The 19,096-nt window shown below is 39.8% G+C and overlaps 1 protein-coding gene across 9 annotated transcripts in view; it reads right to left on the bottom strand.

The window, feature by feature from the left end:
• Window positions 1–2,685: 2,685 nt before the first annotated feature.
• The window catches only part of LOC108235233 (cyclin-dependent kinase 17), a 40,321-nt gene continuing 23,910 nt past the window's right edge, over window positions 2,686–19,096 (bottom strand). For 6 of the 9 annotated variants that reach the window (XM_017415099.3, XM_017415096.3, XM_017415093.3 and 3 more), the window contains 14 exons: window positions 16,445–16,570; window positions 10,071–10,127; window positions 9,841–9,955; window positions 9,559–9,653; window positions 9,414–9,476; window positions 9,181–9,304; window positions 8,229–8,349; window positions 7,396–7,493; window positions 7,207–7,312; window positions 6,986–7,028; window positions 6,813–6,903; window positions 6,641–6,718; window positions 5,035–5,156; window positions 2,686–2,931 (listed from right to left, as the gene is read on the bottom strand). In XM_017415099.3, the coding sequence (XP_017270588.1) occupies window positions 5,053–5,156; window positions 6,641–6,718; window positions 6,813–6,903; window positions 6,986–7,028; window positions 7,207–7,312; window positions 7,396–7,493; window positions 8,229–8,349; window positions 9,181–9,304; window positions 9,414–9,476; window positions 9,559–9,653; window positions 9,841–9,955; window positions 10,071–10,127; window positions 16,445–16,570 (1,221 nt within the window). In that variant the 3' untranslated portion in view covers window positions 2,686–2,931; window positions 5,035–5,052. Of the gene's footprint in view, window positions 2,932–3,453; window positions 4,632–5,034; window positions 5,157–6,640; window positions 6,719–6,812; window positions 6,904–6,985; window positions 7,029–7,206; window positions 7,313–7,395; window positions 7,494–8,228; window positions 8,350–9,180; window positions 9,305–9,413; window positions 9,477–9,558; window positions 9,654–9,840; window positions 9,956–10,070; window positions 10,128–16,444; window positions 16,571–17,851; window positions 17,992–19,096 lie in introns of those variants that run through there. The other 3 variants (XM_017415098.3, XM_037976946.1, XM_017415094.3) reach the window with 3 other exon arrangements.

The raw sequence follows: 19,096 nt of genomic DNA, 5'->3' as shown, positions 1-19,096 counted from the left end.
CACAAAATGATAAAAATGTCTATTTGAGACTTAAATGGACGTCCGAAAGCCACAAAAAACAGAAAAAGCTAAAAAAAATTATAATAAATACTTGTGTTTCATGGTATAGAGTTTCATGTCTTTAAACACATGGGTGCCTTTTTCTACACTCGTTCTAATTTTTCATTTTATTTATCAATTTTATATAGTTTAATACATATTAATATATATAGTGAGGCTTTTATGTCAGTTTTATGCTAGTAATAATAACAGTTGTTTGGAAGTTATATATTAAAATATTCAAATTTCTGTATTTCATAACTTGGTTTTGTACAATTTCCAACCAAATATGTGGTTTCAATTACAAATAAATGTTTGATTTGTATTTGAAATAATGGTATTCTACAAATCTTTCATACTTTGTAGCATCCTGACATTTCCTGAGAAAAGACTGATAGCTGTAAGCCATGACACCTTTCCTCAAAAGACCTTTGTTTGGGACAGAGTGAAATTCCTGATGCAAACACGTCTAATTCTAGCAAGTGAGGGGGTTTCTCTTGATAATTTTACAATTTGACCATTCAGCTGTTCCAACTTTCCTCAATAAACACATACACAATCAGCCTATTTCCATGGCTTTTTTATTGATTACAGAAATATTGCTATGACTTTTATTAAAGAAAGGCAAAACAGGGGAAAAAAAACAGAATGTGAATAGCTGTATCAAACCTGTACACTGTTGTATATACAGAGTGAGGGCTCATCTACTCTATGTACATGCTACATACTGTCACACTCTAGGAAAATAAGCAGTTTTCATCACAGGCAGAGACACGGGACCACTTGACTCTTTCTGAATCCGTTTGAGAGGGAAAATGCAGAACTGACCCGAGGAAAAGAGGACACTCCAATCTACACTGACGGGCCCGCTCACAGATACAGTATATGTTGTCAGCAGATCGCTGTGTGAAACAGTTGTGTGCTTGGAGGACTGACTTTTTGGTCCTCTAGATTCTGGCAGCCTGTACATTTTTCCATTAGCATGAATAAACAGGATGTCCAAGTGCTCAGAAACTCACATTTGTTACAGTCCAATTAAAAGTGACTGGATATCCAAGTCCTCTGATCCGTGCCAACACATTGCACCGCTGCTTTACGGTCTTCGCATTGGCTTTGGTTCAGCCTTCAGGTACTAATGTGTTGTTTGGTATAAGAATCGTGTGATAATGTCATGTCGCATGCACATTTTAAAAGGAGGTATTCCTTTTTTTCCTGCAGCAGCTATTTCACATACCAATTCAAAGAACGTGTGTTTAATACAGAAACATGCTTAAACAGATGGCAAGAAAGGACATATGCAAGGTTAGTCTCTAAACAGAGACACGACGATGGAATTAAAAGAGAATGGATGACAACAAAGACTTGACAGGTCGATGCGGAGAAATTCTTCTTCACGTACAATTTCAACCAGCTTCGCCGAGGATTTCATCCCACGATTTGCTCCACTGGCNGGGTGGGGGGTCGAACACACATCTGCACCTCACGGCACCCACAAAAAACAACAAGCAAAAAAGTCCTGAGCTCGAGGAATGTGCAACACGTCGCCGCCCAACCGTCACGACCGAGAACAGCATCCTGGAATTAACATTAGGATCATATATACAGATTTCCTTTAAAAAGTAAAAGACTAAAAAAAATAAAAAGCACAGAGTTTGACGGGGGTTTTAAATGATCTAATCGTGTTAAAGAGGTAAAATCAGGTGCAAAAGGTTCAACGTCAAATCAAGACAACTTCTCAGTCAAGGCAAAAGAGGAGGGACGGGGAGGGTGTCTTGGGACAAGCAGGTGAGGATTTGTACACTTCCTTTACCTCTTCAGTGTTGCCCTCCTTAAATACTGAAGAACAGCATCTTGAGGTGTAGTGTTCTTTACAGCATATGAGGGTTTATTAAACATCTGTTTCTACCATGAGGACAGCAGAGTTTTTTTAAATGTAGTGAAGTAGTGCAACACGTCTGTCCATCTCCTATTGTTTTCATCAGCCGATTCTTCTTCGTGTGTACTTTCCATCCTGCTCTGCTCGAGTGACAGATGAGGTAACACAAAGACAGCCACCCTGACCTCTGCTGGGCAATAAGGTGCAAAAGTTTATCTCTGTAAACTCCAATAATATACACACTCGTCATGTTCAAGTGAGCCGTCGGTGTGAGTCAGTGTGTTTAAGGGGAGATTTTAAGCTGGAAAGAGAAACAAAAAATGATAAAACATATCTTGTAATAAAGGGTTAAGAGGTTGGGGGAGGGTTTAGGATTGAGGTGCAATTCTTTCAGTTTGGACTCAGGCTGAGGTGTGCTGTGAACAAGCAGACTACAGCTCAGTCTATTTATGTACAGCAATAATCTAAAAAAACACAAAGGAAGAGTGACAGGGGCCACCTCTGTCTCTCTTTGCTTTTGATTTGAGTTCACCCTGACTCCTTCTTCCTTACAGCTCACTGATACAGCAAGTTCACATCCTCACACTGCCCTCTTCTGGACAGCAGTGGTAGTAGCAGCAGCAAGGAGAACCACAATACATTCTCCCACTTTTCTTTCAGCATCACATTTGTTTTTGTTTTCTTCCAATTTTCTTTGCAGGGTTGAGCAGAGTCGTAGTCTAAACAGAGTTTGAAAGCTTCAGTCCTAAATTTGTGGGGTTCTGTTGTCACATTTTCTATGTGTGTGTGTGTGTGTGTGTGTATATGTGTGTGTTTATCTCCTGTTTTTTTTTTTTATTTCCTCCCTCCAGCGTGAGTGTGTGACTTTTTTGTGGCAGGGTGTGCGTCGCTCCTTCAGTTTGTATGTGGCAGGGTCAGGAAATCTAGCAAGACGGCTCCAGGTGACGCCGTTCTCCTCGTGCCGTCGGCCCGCCAGAACTAAAACAACATACTCTGCCTCCTGTTCTTCCCCTGGGCTGCAAGAGACACACAGGCAAACACAAGAGGGAAAGAAACATTTCAAAACGTAAGTTTTTATTTGTTTTTTGGACAAACAGACCTCACTACATTTCTGCAAAGTTCACTTCATACCAGTGAAGTTAAAAACCACACTAGAGGGCCAAAAACACTGAACACAAAGCGCTGCAGCAAAACTGATATAAAGTCATAATAATTAACCAACAGCTAAAATAATTTTTTTCCAGTATATATCAAATTAATATAATAACGAAACTTACAAAAGGCTAAAACCCCAATTTAAAATGTTATGGTTTCTATAGTCACATAAATAAAAGGTATTACTGTAGTTTCACTTGCTAATTCAAAAACACTTTTAAGACTAAACGGTAAAAAAAAACATTCTTTATTTTCAGAGCATGATTTTTTTTCACAGATTACTAAATATAACATCATATGTATCATAACAAATATTAACTGAATAACTATAGGTATAAATGTCATTTATTACCATAAACTGCAATAAAATAACAAACAAACCATTTTAAACTGCAATAAATCAGTTTAATTCTTACTAAAGAATAAATCGCTAGTTTTTTTTTTGCCAACTCTGAAAGCAGACTTATAATTGAGTCTGCAGACTAGGGGTGTGGGTTGTACCATCAGTATGAAAATTATGCCTACACACCCTCCCAACTCACTACCGGGCTCTCACACGTCAGTCCCAGTGTAACATGACACGTTTTTAAAGTCTTTAACTTATTGAAACTAAACATGTTTTAATCAGTGTACAGCAGCAAACAAAGAACTGTGTGAATCAGCAAAAATCACTTGAAAAGAATTGTCTGAAGTGTGTTTTTTTTTTTTGTCAGGAAAATGTCCCATTTGTTTATGTGAATGTGTGGGATTTAAAATCTACACTGCAGCCAGTCCCTAAGGGACACTCGTCCTTTGTGGCTTCAACTTCCGGTTTCCAGTCTTGTGCGTAGCACAAAAATTGTAAAGTATTGATAGACCTCTGTCGTGAACCTGGAAGCCAGAATGGGACCAACCTTCCCTGTTGTCTGGTTTTAGCACAAGTTTTAAATTCTGCGCCCTCCGTGTAAACAAACGGGACATCACTGCTGGCAAAATAAAAAAAAATAAAAAAATAAAAATACACCTCGGATAATTTCTTTCAGGTGCTGACTCTTGCTGAGTCACGTAGCGCTTTCCTCAATGCTCTATATTCAAATGTTCATTTTTCTAATACGTTTAGTTGTTCCATGCTTTAAAGAAAGTTGACGTGACACCGTGACAGTGTGTTGGGGGAGTTGGTGGCTCTTAAAGCCCAACACTGCTGCCATGCAGACGCTGGTTCCAAAAATATAAAGCAGCTTCCACAACACACTTCCTGCTGGCGTCAATTCCCAACGAGAGAAGGCGGAACATTTGGTCAAATAATATAATATTTCTGTTCTAGGCTCACTGTGAACAGATACTTTTGACCATCTAGTGTTGTGTTCACTATGATCACAGCAAAAAAAACCTAACATTCAGTCGTTATTTGACTTATGCACTCGTTTGTGTTACTGCTGCTCATACTTACCAAAGATTTTAACGCACAGCAGTAAAACACTTACATCCACGCTCATACAGAAAAAGCATCACTCTACACAAAACCCTCACTTACAGACTTATGAAAAAGGCTACGTCTCTCGCTGAAGAAACCTAAACAGGACTGCATAAGAAAATAATTACGACTCCCCGATTTCTGATGACAATCTTTAGCTTTTATGTGTGCTTTTATAGTGTTGCCCTGCTGTAAGTGCTGAAATCAATACTAGGTTAAAACCTGAAAGGGTGCTTCTGGGTTTTGACTGTAGTGGAATAAGGAAGAAAAAAGAAGTCTTAGCAGAAAATACAGACAAAAATAAATATAACAGTTACATAAAAAAAAACTTAAGTTAATGAATCATGTGTGTTTTCAGTTCAGAGAATGAAAGGAGGGAAGAAGAATGCGACTTAGTGAACTTTAAAACATCGTGAAAGGCGCACAGAAAGTAGGAATGCAACAAAGACGAGATCCCAGAGAAGAGGAGAGCAGAACAGAAGACAGACGGAGCGAAAGAGACAGTATTTACCAGAACGGAAGGACCCACTCAGCCAGTGGAAGTGGAGGACAGATTGTGACTCTGGGCCCTGGGATTGGCTGCTTCTCTCTGGAAGTACTGCGAGGGTGCGGAGCCTAGCTTATGGGCCATCGCTTTTTAGGGTTGGGGAAAGAAGGGGGGAGGGGGAGGAAGGTTGGGAATGTTGAGGTGTTATGGAGGAGTTGAAGGCGGGTACACAAGGGAGATTCGAGAAAGGATTAAGGAAAAAAATGAACAGAGCAGAAGGAGAAAGCATGGACACCAAAGAGAAGAGACAGTTCATTTGAATGAGACAGAAAGACAGCAACAACAGAAAAAGAGCACCACACAGACAGACACTAAAACAACGAAATGGTGAAGAAAATTGGAGCAAATGTTGGCTACAGAAAGAGATATGCAGAGTTAATGTGCCTGAGGGCTGAGACAAAAGGTAGAAACTCACAGTTGTACTTTAGTTACTTCTGTAAGATACATTTAAAAACTCCAGCAGCTAAATAGTTCTTTTTTTAAGTATGTGATTTTTTTGTTACATATAATGATCATTATTAAATGTAACATTTCTAAATGTTTTTTAACCGTGGCAAAAACTACTTGTAGCTTATTTACAGTGAATGTCAAATAGTTCAGAGTGGTTCAATTTGGTTTCTGCTGTTAGCTGACGAACCAAAGAAGGAAAGATGTGTCAACTGGAAAAGGGACAAAAACAAGGAGCCACGAGGACGCTAACAGCTCTGTAAAAGGCCAAATCACTGTTTTCACGTTTGTTTATTCACCACTTTTGAGCGCAGACAGGGGACACACGAGCAGCAAGTTTTAATACTGAAGGAAAAGAAGCATCAGCCGTTCTTTAAGATGCCAAACTCAGAGTCTGTTTGAGTGGGGCCTGTCATTTCCATTTATAAAAAGCAAAGGAACAAATAACAGGGCTCCTCTAAATGCTTCAGGAATACTACTATGTTTCGGGGCTCGCATTTTTAAGGATTTCTGTGGCAAACACTTGGGACCCAGTGGTAAGATCAGATACGCAAATGACCACTGGCTCCAAAACATCCTACAGATGTCTAAAAACAAATATTAAAGTTTACTGCAGACATGACAAAAAGAAAGGGAAGCACAGCCCAAATCATTGGAAATATTTTTAGTTCTGGGTAAATTCATTCCAAAGCACAGTACTGCATGTATTTTTGTGTTTGATGTTTGTGTACAAATTTCACAGCAATTTATCTGATGCCAAACTAAATCTTACAAGCACTGACCTGAAATATGAGGGGATTGTTAAAGTTTAAACGAAACTTTATAGTATTAGTGCACTCAAACACAGTAATTGCCAAAGACTTAGAGTGTAATATTGCCGGGCAATGACAGCATGCTTTGGGTTTACACGTGTGGTGGAAACCTGAACCTTATGAAGGAAGGAAAGTAGATGGGACATGAGCACACAGTGTGATGAGACACAATGTAAAGCCAACAATTAAACAGAAAAAAGAAGGAAGACGAGAAACAAATCTATACTACATGACTATCCTCTGTCCTATTTATCTCCAGGATTCCTAAAGGTCTCTATTTTCTCCTCCCTTTTAAATGATGGCGGACTTACTGGACTCGGGGTGGAGTGAGGATCTCTTTCCTGGATCTCTCTGGAGTTGAATGCCTTTTACAGAGAAGATTGAAGCAGCTAATATAAAACAAAAAGAAGAAGAAGAAGAAGAGGACTGATGAGACAGTTTCTACTAAAATATGAACATTTAAGCCGTAATGTGTGTACTCACTGTCAGGCAGTGTTTGAACCTGCTCCCCAAGACTCTTGAAATATGCGTGCCTCAGAGCATCCTCAGCCGATACTCGCTTCTTTGCTTCAAACTAAAAGACACATAAAGACAGGGATGTGAATTATTTATCCAGCGTGGGAGGAGTGCATATCTTATGCAGTAACATACTTTACCTGTAAGAGCATTAAGAGCAAGTTAAGACCATCGCTGTCTATCCTGTGATGGAAAAAAAAAAAGATGCAGAGAAGAAAAAGTGGTGAGCAGAGAGTATCACTTAGCTGTACTGAGCAAATTATTATCCATGTCATTTCAAAACAAGGGAAGTCATTCCTGCATATTATCGTCTATACCTAAAATATCACGGTCACACACACACAGACCTAACTCTGCGTACCTGGGTGCGTGGTTGACGAACGGCTCGGCGTGGTAACGGGGGAAATTGTACGTCTTGAACTCTTCGCTGGTTGTGATACCAGGCCAGGTTTCTTCTGTAGGAGTACCTGTTGAAGATAAAGGGGAGCAGTTAACACGGACAGGTGGAAACACGAAAGCTGGAAAGCTCCAGTTTCTACTGATGTCTCACCGAGGATGCGAAATATGAGGTGAAGTTCATCCTCTACAGTGGATCCAGGGAAGAGAGGTCTGCCTGTGATCATCTCATAAAAGATGCAGCCAACGCCCCTGGACAAGGAACAGACAATCCAGGCAAAGAAATGAGCACAACAACACAGCACATGAGCCGAAACTGGCAAAATGTCAACAATAAGTCAGCATTACACTGTTAGGTGAGCTAAAACTGTCCCATAAACTCCTAAAGTTACCAAAACTGGCGTCAAGAACAAAATGTGCGGCCAGTAAAGGGTCTTGAGATGACCTCCAGGAATCAAATTAAACTTAAAAATGACTTCTAATAGCTTATTTTCAACATAATTGTTACACATGATAAAAACTGTACTCATAGATGTTTGTATTGTCGTTACAGCTTTGTTTATCAGTGCTTATTTGCAATGTTTGCATAAAATGGGTCAGAAAGTACAGCTTGAGTTTCTACAGTATACAGTCATCCTCCACACAAATATAGGAAACAAGCACGGAGTTTAACAAAGTTGTGCAAGTTTAAATTGCCAACTTTAACTGATTGATAGTTAGAAAATTAATGACTTCTTAAAATATACTACAAACAGCTCAGAACTACGGCTTTGGTTTCAACAAACCTTGAAGTATGGTAAAAAAAAAAACATTACTCTTCACTGACTATTTAATGTCCACTAGCAAGATGTGAAGACGATCTTTATTCTTTTGATCTTTGCCTCTTAATTATCAGCGCAGTTCAGCTGAGTTCAACATCTTACAGCGTTAAACTTCAGAGGGATGCTCAGAGCATTAAAGAGAAAGGATTAAAAAGTGACTTCTCACCACATATCAATGGGTGTAGAATACTCAGTTGAGCCCAGCAGCACATCTGGAGGTCGGTACCACAGTGTCACGACTTCATTTGAGTAGGTCTTTGTAGGAACAGACTTGGCCCGGGCTAAACCTGAAATAATGTGCCACAAGGGACACAAGGTTATTTTCATATTGCCTCTTAATATAATACAACGCTCCATCTGAATTTTTTTGGCTTGTATATAATTTCTTGAAGACATCTTTTAAACTGAATATTTTTTGTAATTACTGAGTCAAAATTGCTTTCTTACCCGACTTCTGATCGAGTGGAATTCCATCAGTCAAACACAAAATCGTCATCTTTCATGTTTTACCAGCAGAGGGCAGTATTGGGTGTTTAATAAAGAATTTATTCCTTTTATATAATGTCTGAAAAGCTAAATCATGATGAAGACCTGGTAAGCTGTGAACAGATTACCAGCTGATCCCTGGGTCACTTTTGGGTGATTAGTTACCTTAAATTAAGATATCTTGCTGGGTCTGAAGAGCAACACAACCCAAAGTTGTGACGACAAGAGTTTTCAGATAATTTGTTCCTTTTTCAAGAACATCTAAAATCTCATCATCAGTTTGTCTCCTCCAGAAATGTGTCAACACGAAAACCATTTATCTATTTGTTAAACGCCAAGAAAAATGTTTGAGGCAGAAGAAACTATCACTCTAAAATAAAGGTAAATTGCAAAAAAGTCCTAGGTACTAACTTTTATTTTTGATTTAATATACTATGAGGACATAAACAAGGTTGATTTGAGTTTAAAACAGTGTAGTCATTGCTGTAAGAAAACTGAACACAATGATCAAATGCCATTGCTAAATCAGCATTTTAACTCCTGACACTAATTTAAAAGCATTCCATGGGCACGTTTTATTGTAACAAGTGGAGACTGAGATTGTGCTTCGAGTTAGTGAAAAGGTGTTTTACCAAAATCTGCCAGTTTCAGCTCTCCTTTCTCATTGATGAGCAGGTTCTGGGGTTTTAGGTCTCTGTGGAGAACCTTCCTTCTGTGGCAGTAGGCTAGCCCTCTTAAAAGTTGGAACAGGAAAATCTGAAGAGGCAAAGAAATAATGTCTCACTGGTGCAGCAGCAAAGTATCTGTGAGTATCTGTAGTTTTTTTAATTTTCACTATGAAGCAGATGTTTGACTTGGAAATGACCTTGACATTGTGAACGCTCATGATGCTCCCACAGTCATCCATATATTGCTTGAGGTCTTTTTCCTGATGAAGAAGTGCAGAAATATATATTATACACTTTAATGATTCACACACACACACACGGTAAGGTTTACGAAGTACGTACCAGGTACTCAAACACAAGAGTCAGGCACTTGTCAGTGTGGATGATGTCATGGAGAGTGACGATGTTTGCATGTTTCAAGTCTTTCAGTAGAGACACTTAAAGGAGCAGACACATCAGACACAATCAGTCAAAAACAGCATTTAAGCAGTGATGCAGCTCAAAGATCATCCAGCAAACTAAAAGGCTCATTATCACACACATGCCTCTTCACAAACTATATGTATTCTGGTGGCTTTTACCTCCGAACCGTTCGATTTCAACATGTAAACGGGAGCTGGGTACCTTCTCGGATGGCTGTGCAGGGTGCGCCCTCCTCGTGCTCCAGGCGGATCTCTTTCAGAGCGACTAAATTGTCCGTCAACTTGCTTCGGCCTTTAAACACTGTGGCGTAGGTACCCTGAAAACAAAGCGTGAATGCGTTTGTAAAAAAAAAAGAATAAACAAAAAAACAAATTAAAAAGGGTTAGGGTTAGCAGCGCATTGAATGAATTGATTTTTATTATTGACCTCACCTCGCCTAGTTTGTCCAGTTTGATGTAAGTCTCAAGTTTCCCAAAGCCTATTTCAGACTGAAAGGGGACAGAAAAGGGAGCCGAGGTTAGATGCGATATCACTGGGCACTGTCGCTAAGCCAGTTGAGATTTGTTTTCAGTGTAGTCTGTTTGTACGTAAAGCAAGGAAACTCCTTCAGGTTTAGCGAACGACCTCTTGAATCCAATCACCCATGTTGCTGTTGTCTTGCTGTGTCTGACAGGTGGCCTACAGCTGCAGGAGTCTGAGTCACCAAGACTCATTTCATCCTGACTAAATAAAAGTCCTTCAGGGTTTGGTATTTTAAAAATCTGCAATACTCACTCTATTCAATTGCTTGTACACATAAAAATGTAAACACTTGTTTTTCTCGGTAGGATGTTTGAATAAGTGTATAAATATATTTTTTTAGTTCCAAGAAAAGTACCACCTTTTGATGGAGGAGCAATACAGCTATTAAATACAAATAACTGAACCAAGACTATGTTTAAAACTCTAATTAATGTAAGGTTACATGATAATGTTTCTGTCATTCTCCACATGAAGTCAGTGTAAACCAACAACAACCAAACAGCCAAACAGGAGGCGCATCTTCAAACATTTCTCGCCCCATCCACGGGGCATACCTCACATCCACGTGCAGCGTAAATTCTTAATTATTCCCGACTTTGGTTAATCCACAACAGGTTTAGTTGTATAATACATGTCGCCCCTGGGTTTTGAGGCCATGAATTATAAATGGATGTAGCAACGTCAAGCTGTGACAGCCACAGGCCCTGTCAGGGTGTTTTCCTCTGTCACTTCCTCCCGCTTCGTTTTCTGTCTTCATCAAAGATGGTTCAACAATGTTCAAGCGGTCTACATTCTTTATCTTGAGCTCATCTGTCCAATCACATGAGCACTGCTCAGAGCATGTGTTTGTGTTTATAACGGGGGGGGGATGTCGCTGACCAACTTAACTGATGAAGCATGTGATCTCTTTAAAGAGATGCCTTGAAACTCAACATCAGAGGAAAGATGAACACTACGCGAGTGTGTTGATGGGTTTTGTCCAAATTGACGTCATTTAAAGAGCTATCTATAACATGTAAGACATTTGTGTTCATAAGCTTAACACAGAACCCCACTTCAAAAGATGTGAACAATATTTTCAAATGTAAATGCCATCATCTAACAACCCACAGCCACATACACGCTTGGTTTTGTGAAGCTGCCATGGACACAGTACATTTGTACCCTCCTAGATATCCAAAGTGAACATTTTACCCCTAACCTTCAAGCTGACCCTAAACTAGTGAAGTCCAACATCTCTGTGCCGACAAAGCTGTTAGATAAGCATAAATGTCCTCCAGTTTTCAGACCCCACAATTACAGAAAAAACAAGCACCCACATACTGCTGCTCCCATCTCATGCTGCTTCCATCTCAGGGTCTGTGACAGTGGCTGTCAGGAGGCATTGCTGAGCTCTGCTGCTCTTTTGGCCAAGAGCTGGTCTCATGAGCACGACGCATCCTGACACTGACTCAGAATAACATACATTACTGCCACCTCTCCTCACACCAGCCTCACTCTACAGCTACAAAGCCCGTTTTCTTCTTGTAGCGTCCCCAAAAAAACAACAACAAAAAAAAAAACGCCTCAGCTCTTTGCAACCAGCCCACTTTCCGCTAATGGTGTGCTTTATTTTTACGTACACACTCGTGAGCGTACGTGTGCACGGCCGCTTGCATATGCTTTCGATGGCAACGGGTTCATTTCTTTCCCAACGCTCCAGTGAGCTTACTCAGCGGAACTAGGTCAGACCAAGTTTTAGAGACAAAATTAAAGCAACATGAAACAGAACAATTTGACTTTGTGTTCTATTTGAGTCTGTGCAGGGACCGAGGAGACGTTCGGATAGATGGGCCCCAAGCAGGAGCAATAAAAACAGAAATGTCCGTAGCTGTGATGAAAATGCATGTTGAGGAGAAGGTCCATTCCTTCAACTTTTCATTTACAATTATGGTTTCTTCATGTGCTGCCTGTGAGACAGCTTGATACTGGGAGAGATGCAAGGAGGGTGTTGAGTGGGAGATGGAAAATAACAGCCGCCTTAAAAAAAAAAAAACTGGAGGCTGGCAATGAGAGGAGGGAATAAAGAAATGTCCTTTCATTAACACAGAGTCGCCAGTTGTCTGAACTATAATCCAACAAGCTGTAAACATGTTGCACTGTCACCTTTATATGTTTATATGTATCAACTTCAGTGGAATTACTGTTCCCTCCTCCTTGTGATAAAATAGGGGTCTGAGTCCTGGTTACTGCAGAAAGCTGTGACCGAAAAGCACAATAAGCAGATCTCTATGCAGGTAGGATGTTGGACAAAGCTGCATCTGAATTAGAATCTGGGCAATCAGTACTGAAGTATTGTGCATTAGTATTTTCTGTTTTTTTTTTTAAGATTTTGGCAGCTTTTTTTTTCCCAATTTCAGTGCAGCCTCGACCATTTTCAGACGTTTATAATCTGCTTAATACTGACCTTTGTTTCATTCAAGAACAAAAAAGAAATCTAACTTAACCAACAAACCAGTGCTGTGTCTGCACATGAACCAATTTTAACAGTGCTTTAAGACACTCTCAATTTAATTCTTTAGCTATAGTCACACACATACACAAAAAACACTAAGATGACCCAGACTGACAGGCATAAAATACATTTTTGTCATGTTTTGTGTTTGATTAGTCTTTTTTTTCCCCCAGTTTGAAATAAGTTTCTTTTGCTTTCAGATTATTTATCAATATGTTTCTGTATTTTGTTTCTGCCAGAGTCTTTTCAGTTTATTCGATAATTTTAGTCATCCGCTTGTTTGTCTGCACTTTTAGATTCGCACTAACCACCAAGTGTTACTTTTTTTTTTTATTGCACACCAACAAAGTGATTTCCAAAAAAAACTTTGCATAAAGTAAAACGACCAACAAAAGGATGACACATCTGTGCGTCTCAGGTCTTTGGAGAGTATTTGTTCCTTTCTAAAATATTACTTTCAGAAACTTATGTATTATAGACCTTTTTAAAACTTGACATTTTTGTCCTAAATTTGCCTAGTTTCACACTGCACACAATGGCAAGATATGCCTAGGTTTTTGCCCTAATAGCTCTTTGAAAATGACTTTGTTTGTACAAAAATACTATTTAATGTGTCTGAATTCAAAATGAGAAAAAAGCAGGCAAAGTCCAAAAAAATAAAAAATAAAAACTTTAAATGCCAACACTATGCTAAAAGATTCCAGGAAAGTCGGGCTCCTAAGATTCAAATTCTAGGAAAAAAGGAGTGTTTCGGTACTGTCATGTGTGCATACCATGATTTAGGTAACTTCAGCATATTCAGCATCAGAGACTCTTTCCACCGCACTCTTTTCAACATGTTGAAACTTCCACAATTTACCATTTTATGTATTTTTAAAACAGCATCAAACAAAACAGGAGAGCCCATAAACTGTCATCCAGTACAGATGACAAATCATGTTGCTGTGATGTTAATAATTAAAAAAAAAAAAAGAGTGAACTGCATAACATGACCAAGTGTTGCACGTTGAGATAAAATACCGTCTCAATCTCTCAGCACCACGGAACACCGCATCTCATTGAACTGCTTTGAATTATTGATTATCAGGTGGGGAAACAGCCATGACCGAAAACTGATACCTGCCAGTTTCACTTGCATTACACAAGAGGTGATTCAGTGATCGAAATACACGGCTTCAAATGCAAGCAACCACTCTGTGACACCGGACACGTGTCTACGATATAGTAACAAGCAGAAAGCACACCAACAGCTCAAAGATATTACCATAATACGCCTGAGAACGCTTTAATAAACAGAATGTAACAGCCTAAACACAAAATGGGTTAAAAAATAAGCCTCAAAGATAATGGGTGTGTGAATAATGCACTGTAAAGACAAAAGGTACTTTGCACTGCTGCAAAAAGATTAGCCATTTTCATAAAAATAATCTACTTGCAATCTAACCTCCTCTACACATTACTCAGTCAGCAAAATGCATGTGATAAATATAAACGTCCTGATATTCAGACTTCTTTATAGACTGGTTTTAAACTTTGTTTTTTTGGGGCATTTATCTTTGCCAACATCTTTTTGTTCGGGTCGCTTTGCACTTTTTAAAACTGTGACATCATATTCGTTCAGCCCTTAATATTGTCTTCTTATCCTCTTTCTGGATCTTTTTTTTCCCCCTCCTCATCTTTGCACTCTTCAAGGTGTCCTGGAGTGAAATCCTATTCAGAGGAGAAGCTGCAGCAGATGAGTCTGACACTGCTCCTGATTTATTGATTGATCTTTTACATCACATACATTTAGCAACCCAGGATACATAGTTACACACAGGTAGATAGACCTCAAAAAAATCCAAGTCGAGGTTTCATTTCATCCTGAAAACTACTCCTCTTTCTCTGCTTCAGCTCATCACCTTCTGCAGTACACTTTTCCACGTTTTGTCAAAAAGAAAAAGCAAACTTAAAAGCCTTTTCCTCACATCTCTGTGAGCCTAGTACAGAAAAGCTGCATAGCGAAACTGCTTCAAGCTGGAGAGAGCCAGAGGTAGACTGGCCCTTTTTCATAATTACAACAAATATGGCTGATACGGGGCAAATCCTCGAGAACTTAAAGGCTTTCAGTAATCTTGTTTAAAGGACAAATTCAGTCTGCCTTGGTGAAGCAGACCGAGTCTGATTTAAAGCAGAGCAAAGATGAAGTGAATAAGTGAAACAAAGAGCACGAACAAGGACACCCTGAAAAACTGAGTAGTGAAAAAAGCAAAACGTGACAGAAAAAGCAGTGTAATTACAAGCAAAAAACAGGCTAAATATCAAAAGTACTAAAGCAATTAAGAGGCATACAGTGCAAAAACAGTTTGCATATTAATGATTACTCTTCTGTTCTTCCCATCATCCCCTGCTTTATGCATCCAGCAGTGAGCCCCTCCCCTCTCCTGCAGCCCTCCCTTTATACCCATAATGCTCTGGTCCTGGATGCATAATACAGAATTTATCATTTATCTCCCTGCTGGGCCTTTATGCATTCTTTGGCATAACTCAGTCTGAAACTAGCCCATGTCTTTGTACTTTCTCTGTGTGATTGTGTCGGCTGATATAATGACCTCAGGCAACCGTTTCAGTCGCGCACAATGCCCCTGAAGGCTCATCTCAGTTTTGTTTCCAAACAATGCTGCAACAAATAAAGCAGCACACACCCAGCCGCACGAATACAAGGTACACATGAAGATAGTGCGTACGAAAACTCCAGTAATTGCCTTGCACCGAACTTCGTTTATAACGAGTATCACCTCAGAAAATACTAAGCTCTCCCAAGTACCACCCATTGTGATCGAGCAGTAGGACAAGCTTACAAGTTTAATGTTCAGATATGACATAAACAAGCATCTGGCCAAATCACAAACCCTAACTCTGGTTAATTGGGTAGCTTAAGATGAGTTGCTGCATGCACATTTAACTCTGGTTTTGGCTCTTCTTCTGCCCAACAATGGAGTACAGATTTAAGCTAATTTGAATAAACTGTCTCACTGTTTTGAATGTTTTGTGGCTAGCAGGTCCTGTATAGACTTCAGTGGACACCAGCACATGGGTTAACCCTTGTCAACTTCAGTTTCCACAACGGTTGTAAAATATTCTTTACTGCATTTTGTTGTTTCAGGTATTTCCCATTTGGAGCCAAGATCGTAGTTTGTTTAAACTAGTGATCCATTTTGGCTATCTCTACTTATTGTGTTATTAAATTTTTGAACATCAAAAATCTATTTTGTTGACATTAATCTGTGCTGCCACTTTAAGAGAATCATCGGAGTAGTTGCTGTTTGTCCTGGTAAAGTTAATGTGGCTTCCTGTTGCAGTGAAGCTGTGTGTTTTCACATCTTTTCACGTCTTTAGGAATGGTTGAAATTTATGTATAACTTCCTTGTGCACAATGCTAATCACGTTAGCTTTTCTATTGGGTTTTCAATCTTAAGTTAGTATCTGTGCTAATTGTTCATCAGCAGCATGAGAACACAGTTTTTTTTGTTTTTTTACACGTTATTGTGCACTCTTTATTGGGCATGAACATACATATTCCTGTGTTTATTTGTGTAAAATAAGCCACAGTAATTTAAGTTTTAAGATAAGAAAATGAATCAATAATTGTTTTATTGAGAATCAAATTGTGAGGTGTCTAAAGATTCCCATCCCTACTAAAGGGATCCAGAGCACAACCAGTGATTCTCGCACCACCGAGAACCACGGGCCTAGTACATTTACACATTCACTGATCTAAATATACACACGTTCACTCCGAGTACTGACCAGTGATGCACGTCGAAGCCGGCGGCTCATGGGTTTGTCAAAGGGTGGGCTGTTCATGGCAAACTTCTCCAAGTAGCCCTCAGGTAGTCTGATGTCAGCTGGGAGAGACAAACGTTTGTTTATGTCCTAAGAAAAAAAACACAAAGGGAGACAAAAACAGGTCAGCAGGTTTATAAAATTCAAACTGCATCACCATCACACAAGACATGAAGCAGAAAAGCCCACATCAATTCTCTTGTACAAAAAAAAAAAAAAAAGTGCAGCGGAGACTGTACTTCCTCTGCCAGCTGAGGAGGTTTAATGTTGCACAGGTAATCCTAATCTAATTTAACTTAGCTGTCACCGAGTCTAGGCTATCCACCTCTTCTACTGGCCGGTTTTGTTTAACAACTAAACCGGACGTTAGGAAGCTGCAGGCAACAGTGTGGACAGCTGAGAGAATCATCAGTCTCCCAGGACACCCAACCAGGGTTTTTGCATCTTCCCTAACCATAAAATGAGCAGCAAAAGTCATGTCTTTTTTGAGCCATTACCTTTAAGTAAGCCCTTCATGGTGCTTTGTTCAAAAACAGAATTTCCCCACAGTCCACTGACCTTATGAACCAAATGTCTGCACTTCAAGTTCCAGCGAGTGCAACATTAGTCCCTGTGCAAATAAAGCAACATTTTTCGTCAACAGAGCTGTGCTGAGTTCAGCTGTAGTTAATTTTATTTCACTAAAGAACTATTTGATCACTTTTGATACAATTAATGCAACTTTCGCCCCAGGTGACAACGGTTTTAGACATTGTTAGATGCAAACATCCAGTCACTTTTGAGATGACAACTTCTCATGTCACACAATGAATAAGCTCTTTTATACTCTTGTCCAAACACATGGCTGCAAGATGTTTATCATGCTTTGCTTTCATAATAGCCGAGGTCAGTTGGCCCTGTGAGTTCTTGATATATGCATGTGAAATCTAATGTGTTTTAATTTAATCTGAGCTCATAGGGGGAAAGTAACAGTATGCAGGTATGCATATAAAGCATTTCCTTTAGTAAAGCTACACCAGACATTTAGAATACAATGAAACAATGAAAATGTAAAGCAATGCTGTGCACACGAAATTAGCACATGTTGAAATTACATAAGCTACTGGCTGAGGTTCACACATTTGTAAGGTCCAATAAGTATGGGCGTAAGAACAGCAAAGAAAAAACTCTACAATAGCTTATATGTAAAAACAAAAGACATACATACATCTTATTAACAATGTAAGTGCCTTCAGATGTACATACTGTTTACAGAAGGGGTAAGGATGGTCACAAGTTCACAAACACACTGACACTCACTCCCTCTTATTCACTGCTAGAGATTAAAGAAAGACCCACACACAAACACACATGTGTGCCCCCCATACTCACAATGCAGAGCAGCTCTAGTAGCTCCCTCATTGTCCTCCTTAAACGTTGTTTTTCAGTGCCCTCACACACATGCGCTCTCAACATTGTATGTCCCTGACCTGATACATGACTGCACACGCAGTCAGGGAGAGAGAGAGAGAGAGAGAGAGAGAGAGAGAGAGAGAGAGAGAGAGAGAGAGGGCTGGCACTGTGGTAGAGTGCCATCCGTGAGCTCAGAAAGAGGAGGAGAAAAACAGCGGAGTGGGGGAGGGAGGGGGGAGGGAGCAGGAGGAGAGGGGAACGGGCAGATTCCTGAGGGGGAAAAAGCCAGATGGGGGGGAAGGGGGTGAATGGATGGGGGTGACGGCGACGGAGAGAAAACATTGCTTTCATCTCGTTTCCTACCGTCACGTCGCCCCTTCAGCTCACAATCATCCTTTGCCCATCTTTCTTTGGCGCTTTATGCCCCATGCTTGTCTCCGCCACAGCAGGAATTATTCCCACATTCATAATTACTCTGTCACCCCAGCATGTCTCTCTCCCACACTGCCTTTCCATCCCCTTCCCTTTCTCTCCTTGTGATAAACATGGTCTAAATTAGTCCCTTCCACTGCTCACAGCAGTCAGACGCTGCGTGTCCAGAGGCATTTCCAGTAATACTGCTGCGCTCATCACTGTGCAACTCCTTCAAAAAATGCACAGTCTGACCAAGACTTGATCACTTGTTCGGGGGACGTTTTACACAAAAAACATCAACTCGAGCTGTATACTGATGGCAAAGGTGCTCACATACTGACACTCACAAACATTAGCTACAAACAGAACCTTGTCTATGATGTATTTTTCTTTCTTAATTCAATGCAAAAGAGGCACCTTTCTTGCACAGTGAATATGGTGCTGCACAGAGCAGACTTGAGTTTAAACATTCATATCTGACTTTATGAATTTTGACAACAGGCTGCTCAAAGATTTCAGCTACACTGTTTTGTTTATTTCCTTCAAAATAATGTTTTCAGACATACTAGTTTAATACCTGACATCAGTGTTATAACAGAGATGCTGTAAACCAATTAGCATCAGGTAAACATGTGTTGTTAAGAGGACATTTACAAGAACTCAAACTGCTCTGTATGGTTTGCTTATCCTACATGGTTGGTTGCATCGCTTTAAAAAATGCTGTCAATGCAGTCATTTCGTCAAAGCCCCTGGCTTCTCTGAGACACAGAGAAAGTGTCCGATCACATTTGTTCTTGGTGTTGCAGGTGC

Source organism: Kryptolebias marmoratus, linkage group LG8 (genome assembly GCF_001649575.2).
Source record: "Kryptolebias marmoratus isolate JLee-2015 linkage group LG8, ASM164957v2, whole genome shotgun sequence".
In the NCBI taxonomy this organism is placed as follows: Eukaryota; Metazoa; Chordata; class Actinopteri; order Cyprinodontiformes; family Rivulidae; genus Kryptolebias; species Kryptolebias marmoratus.
Note: the sequence above shows the minus strand (reverse complement) of the source record. Positions and strands in the feature narration are given on the sequence as shown.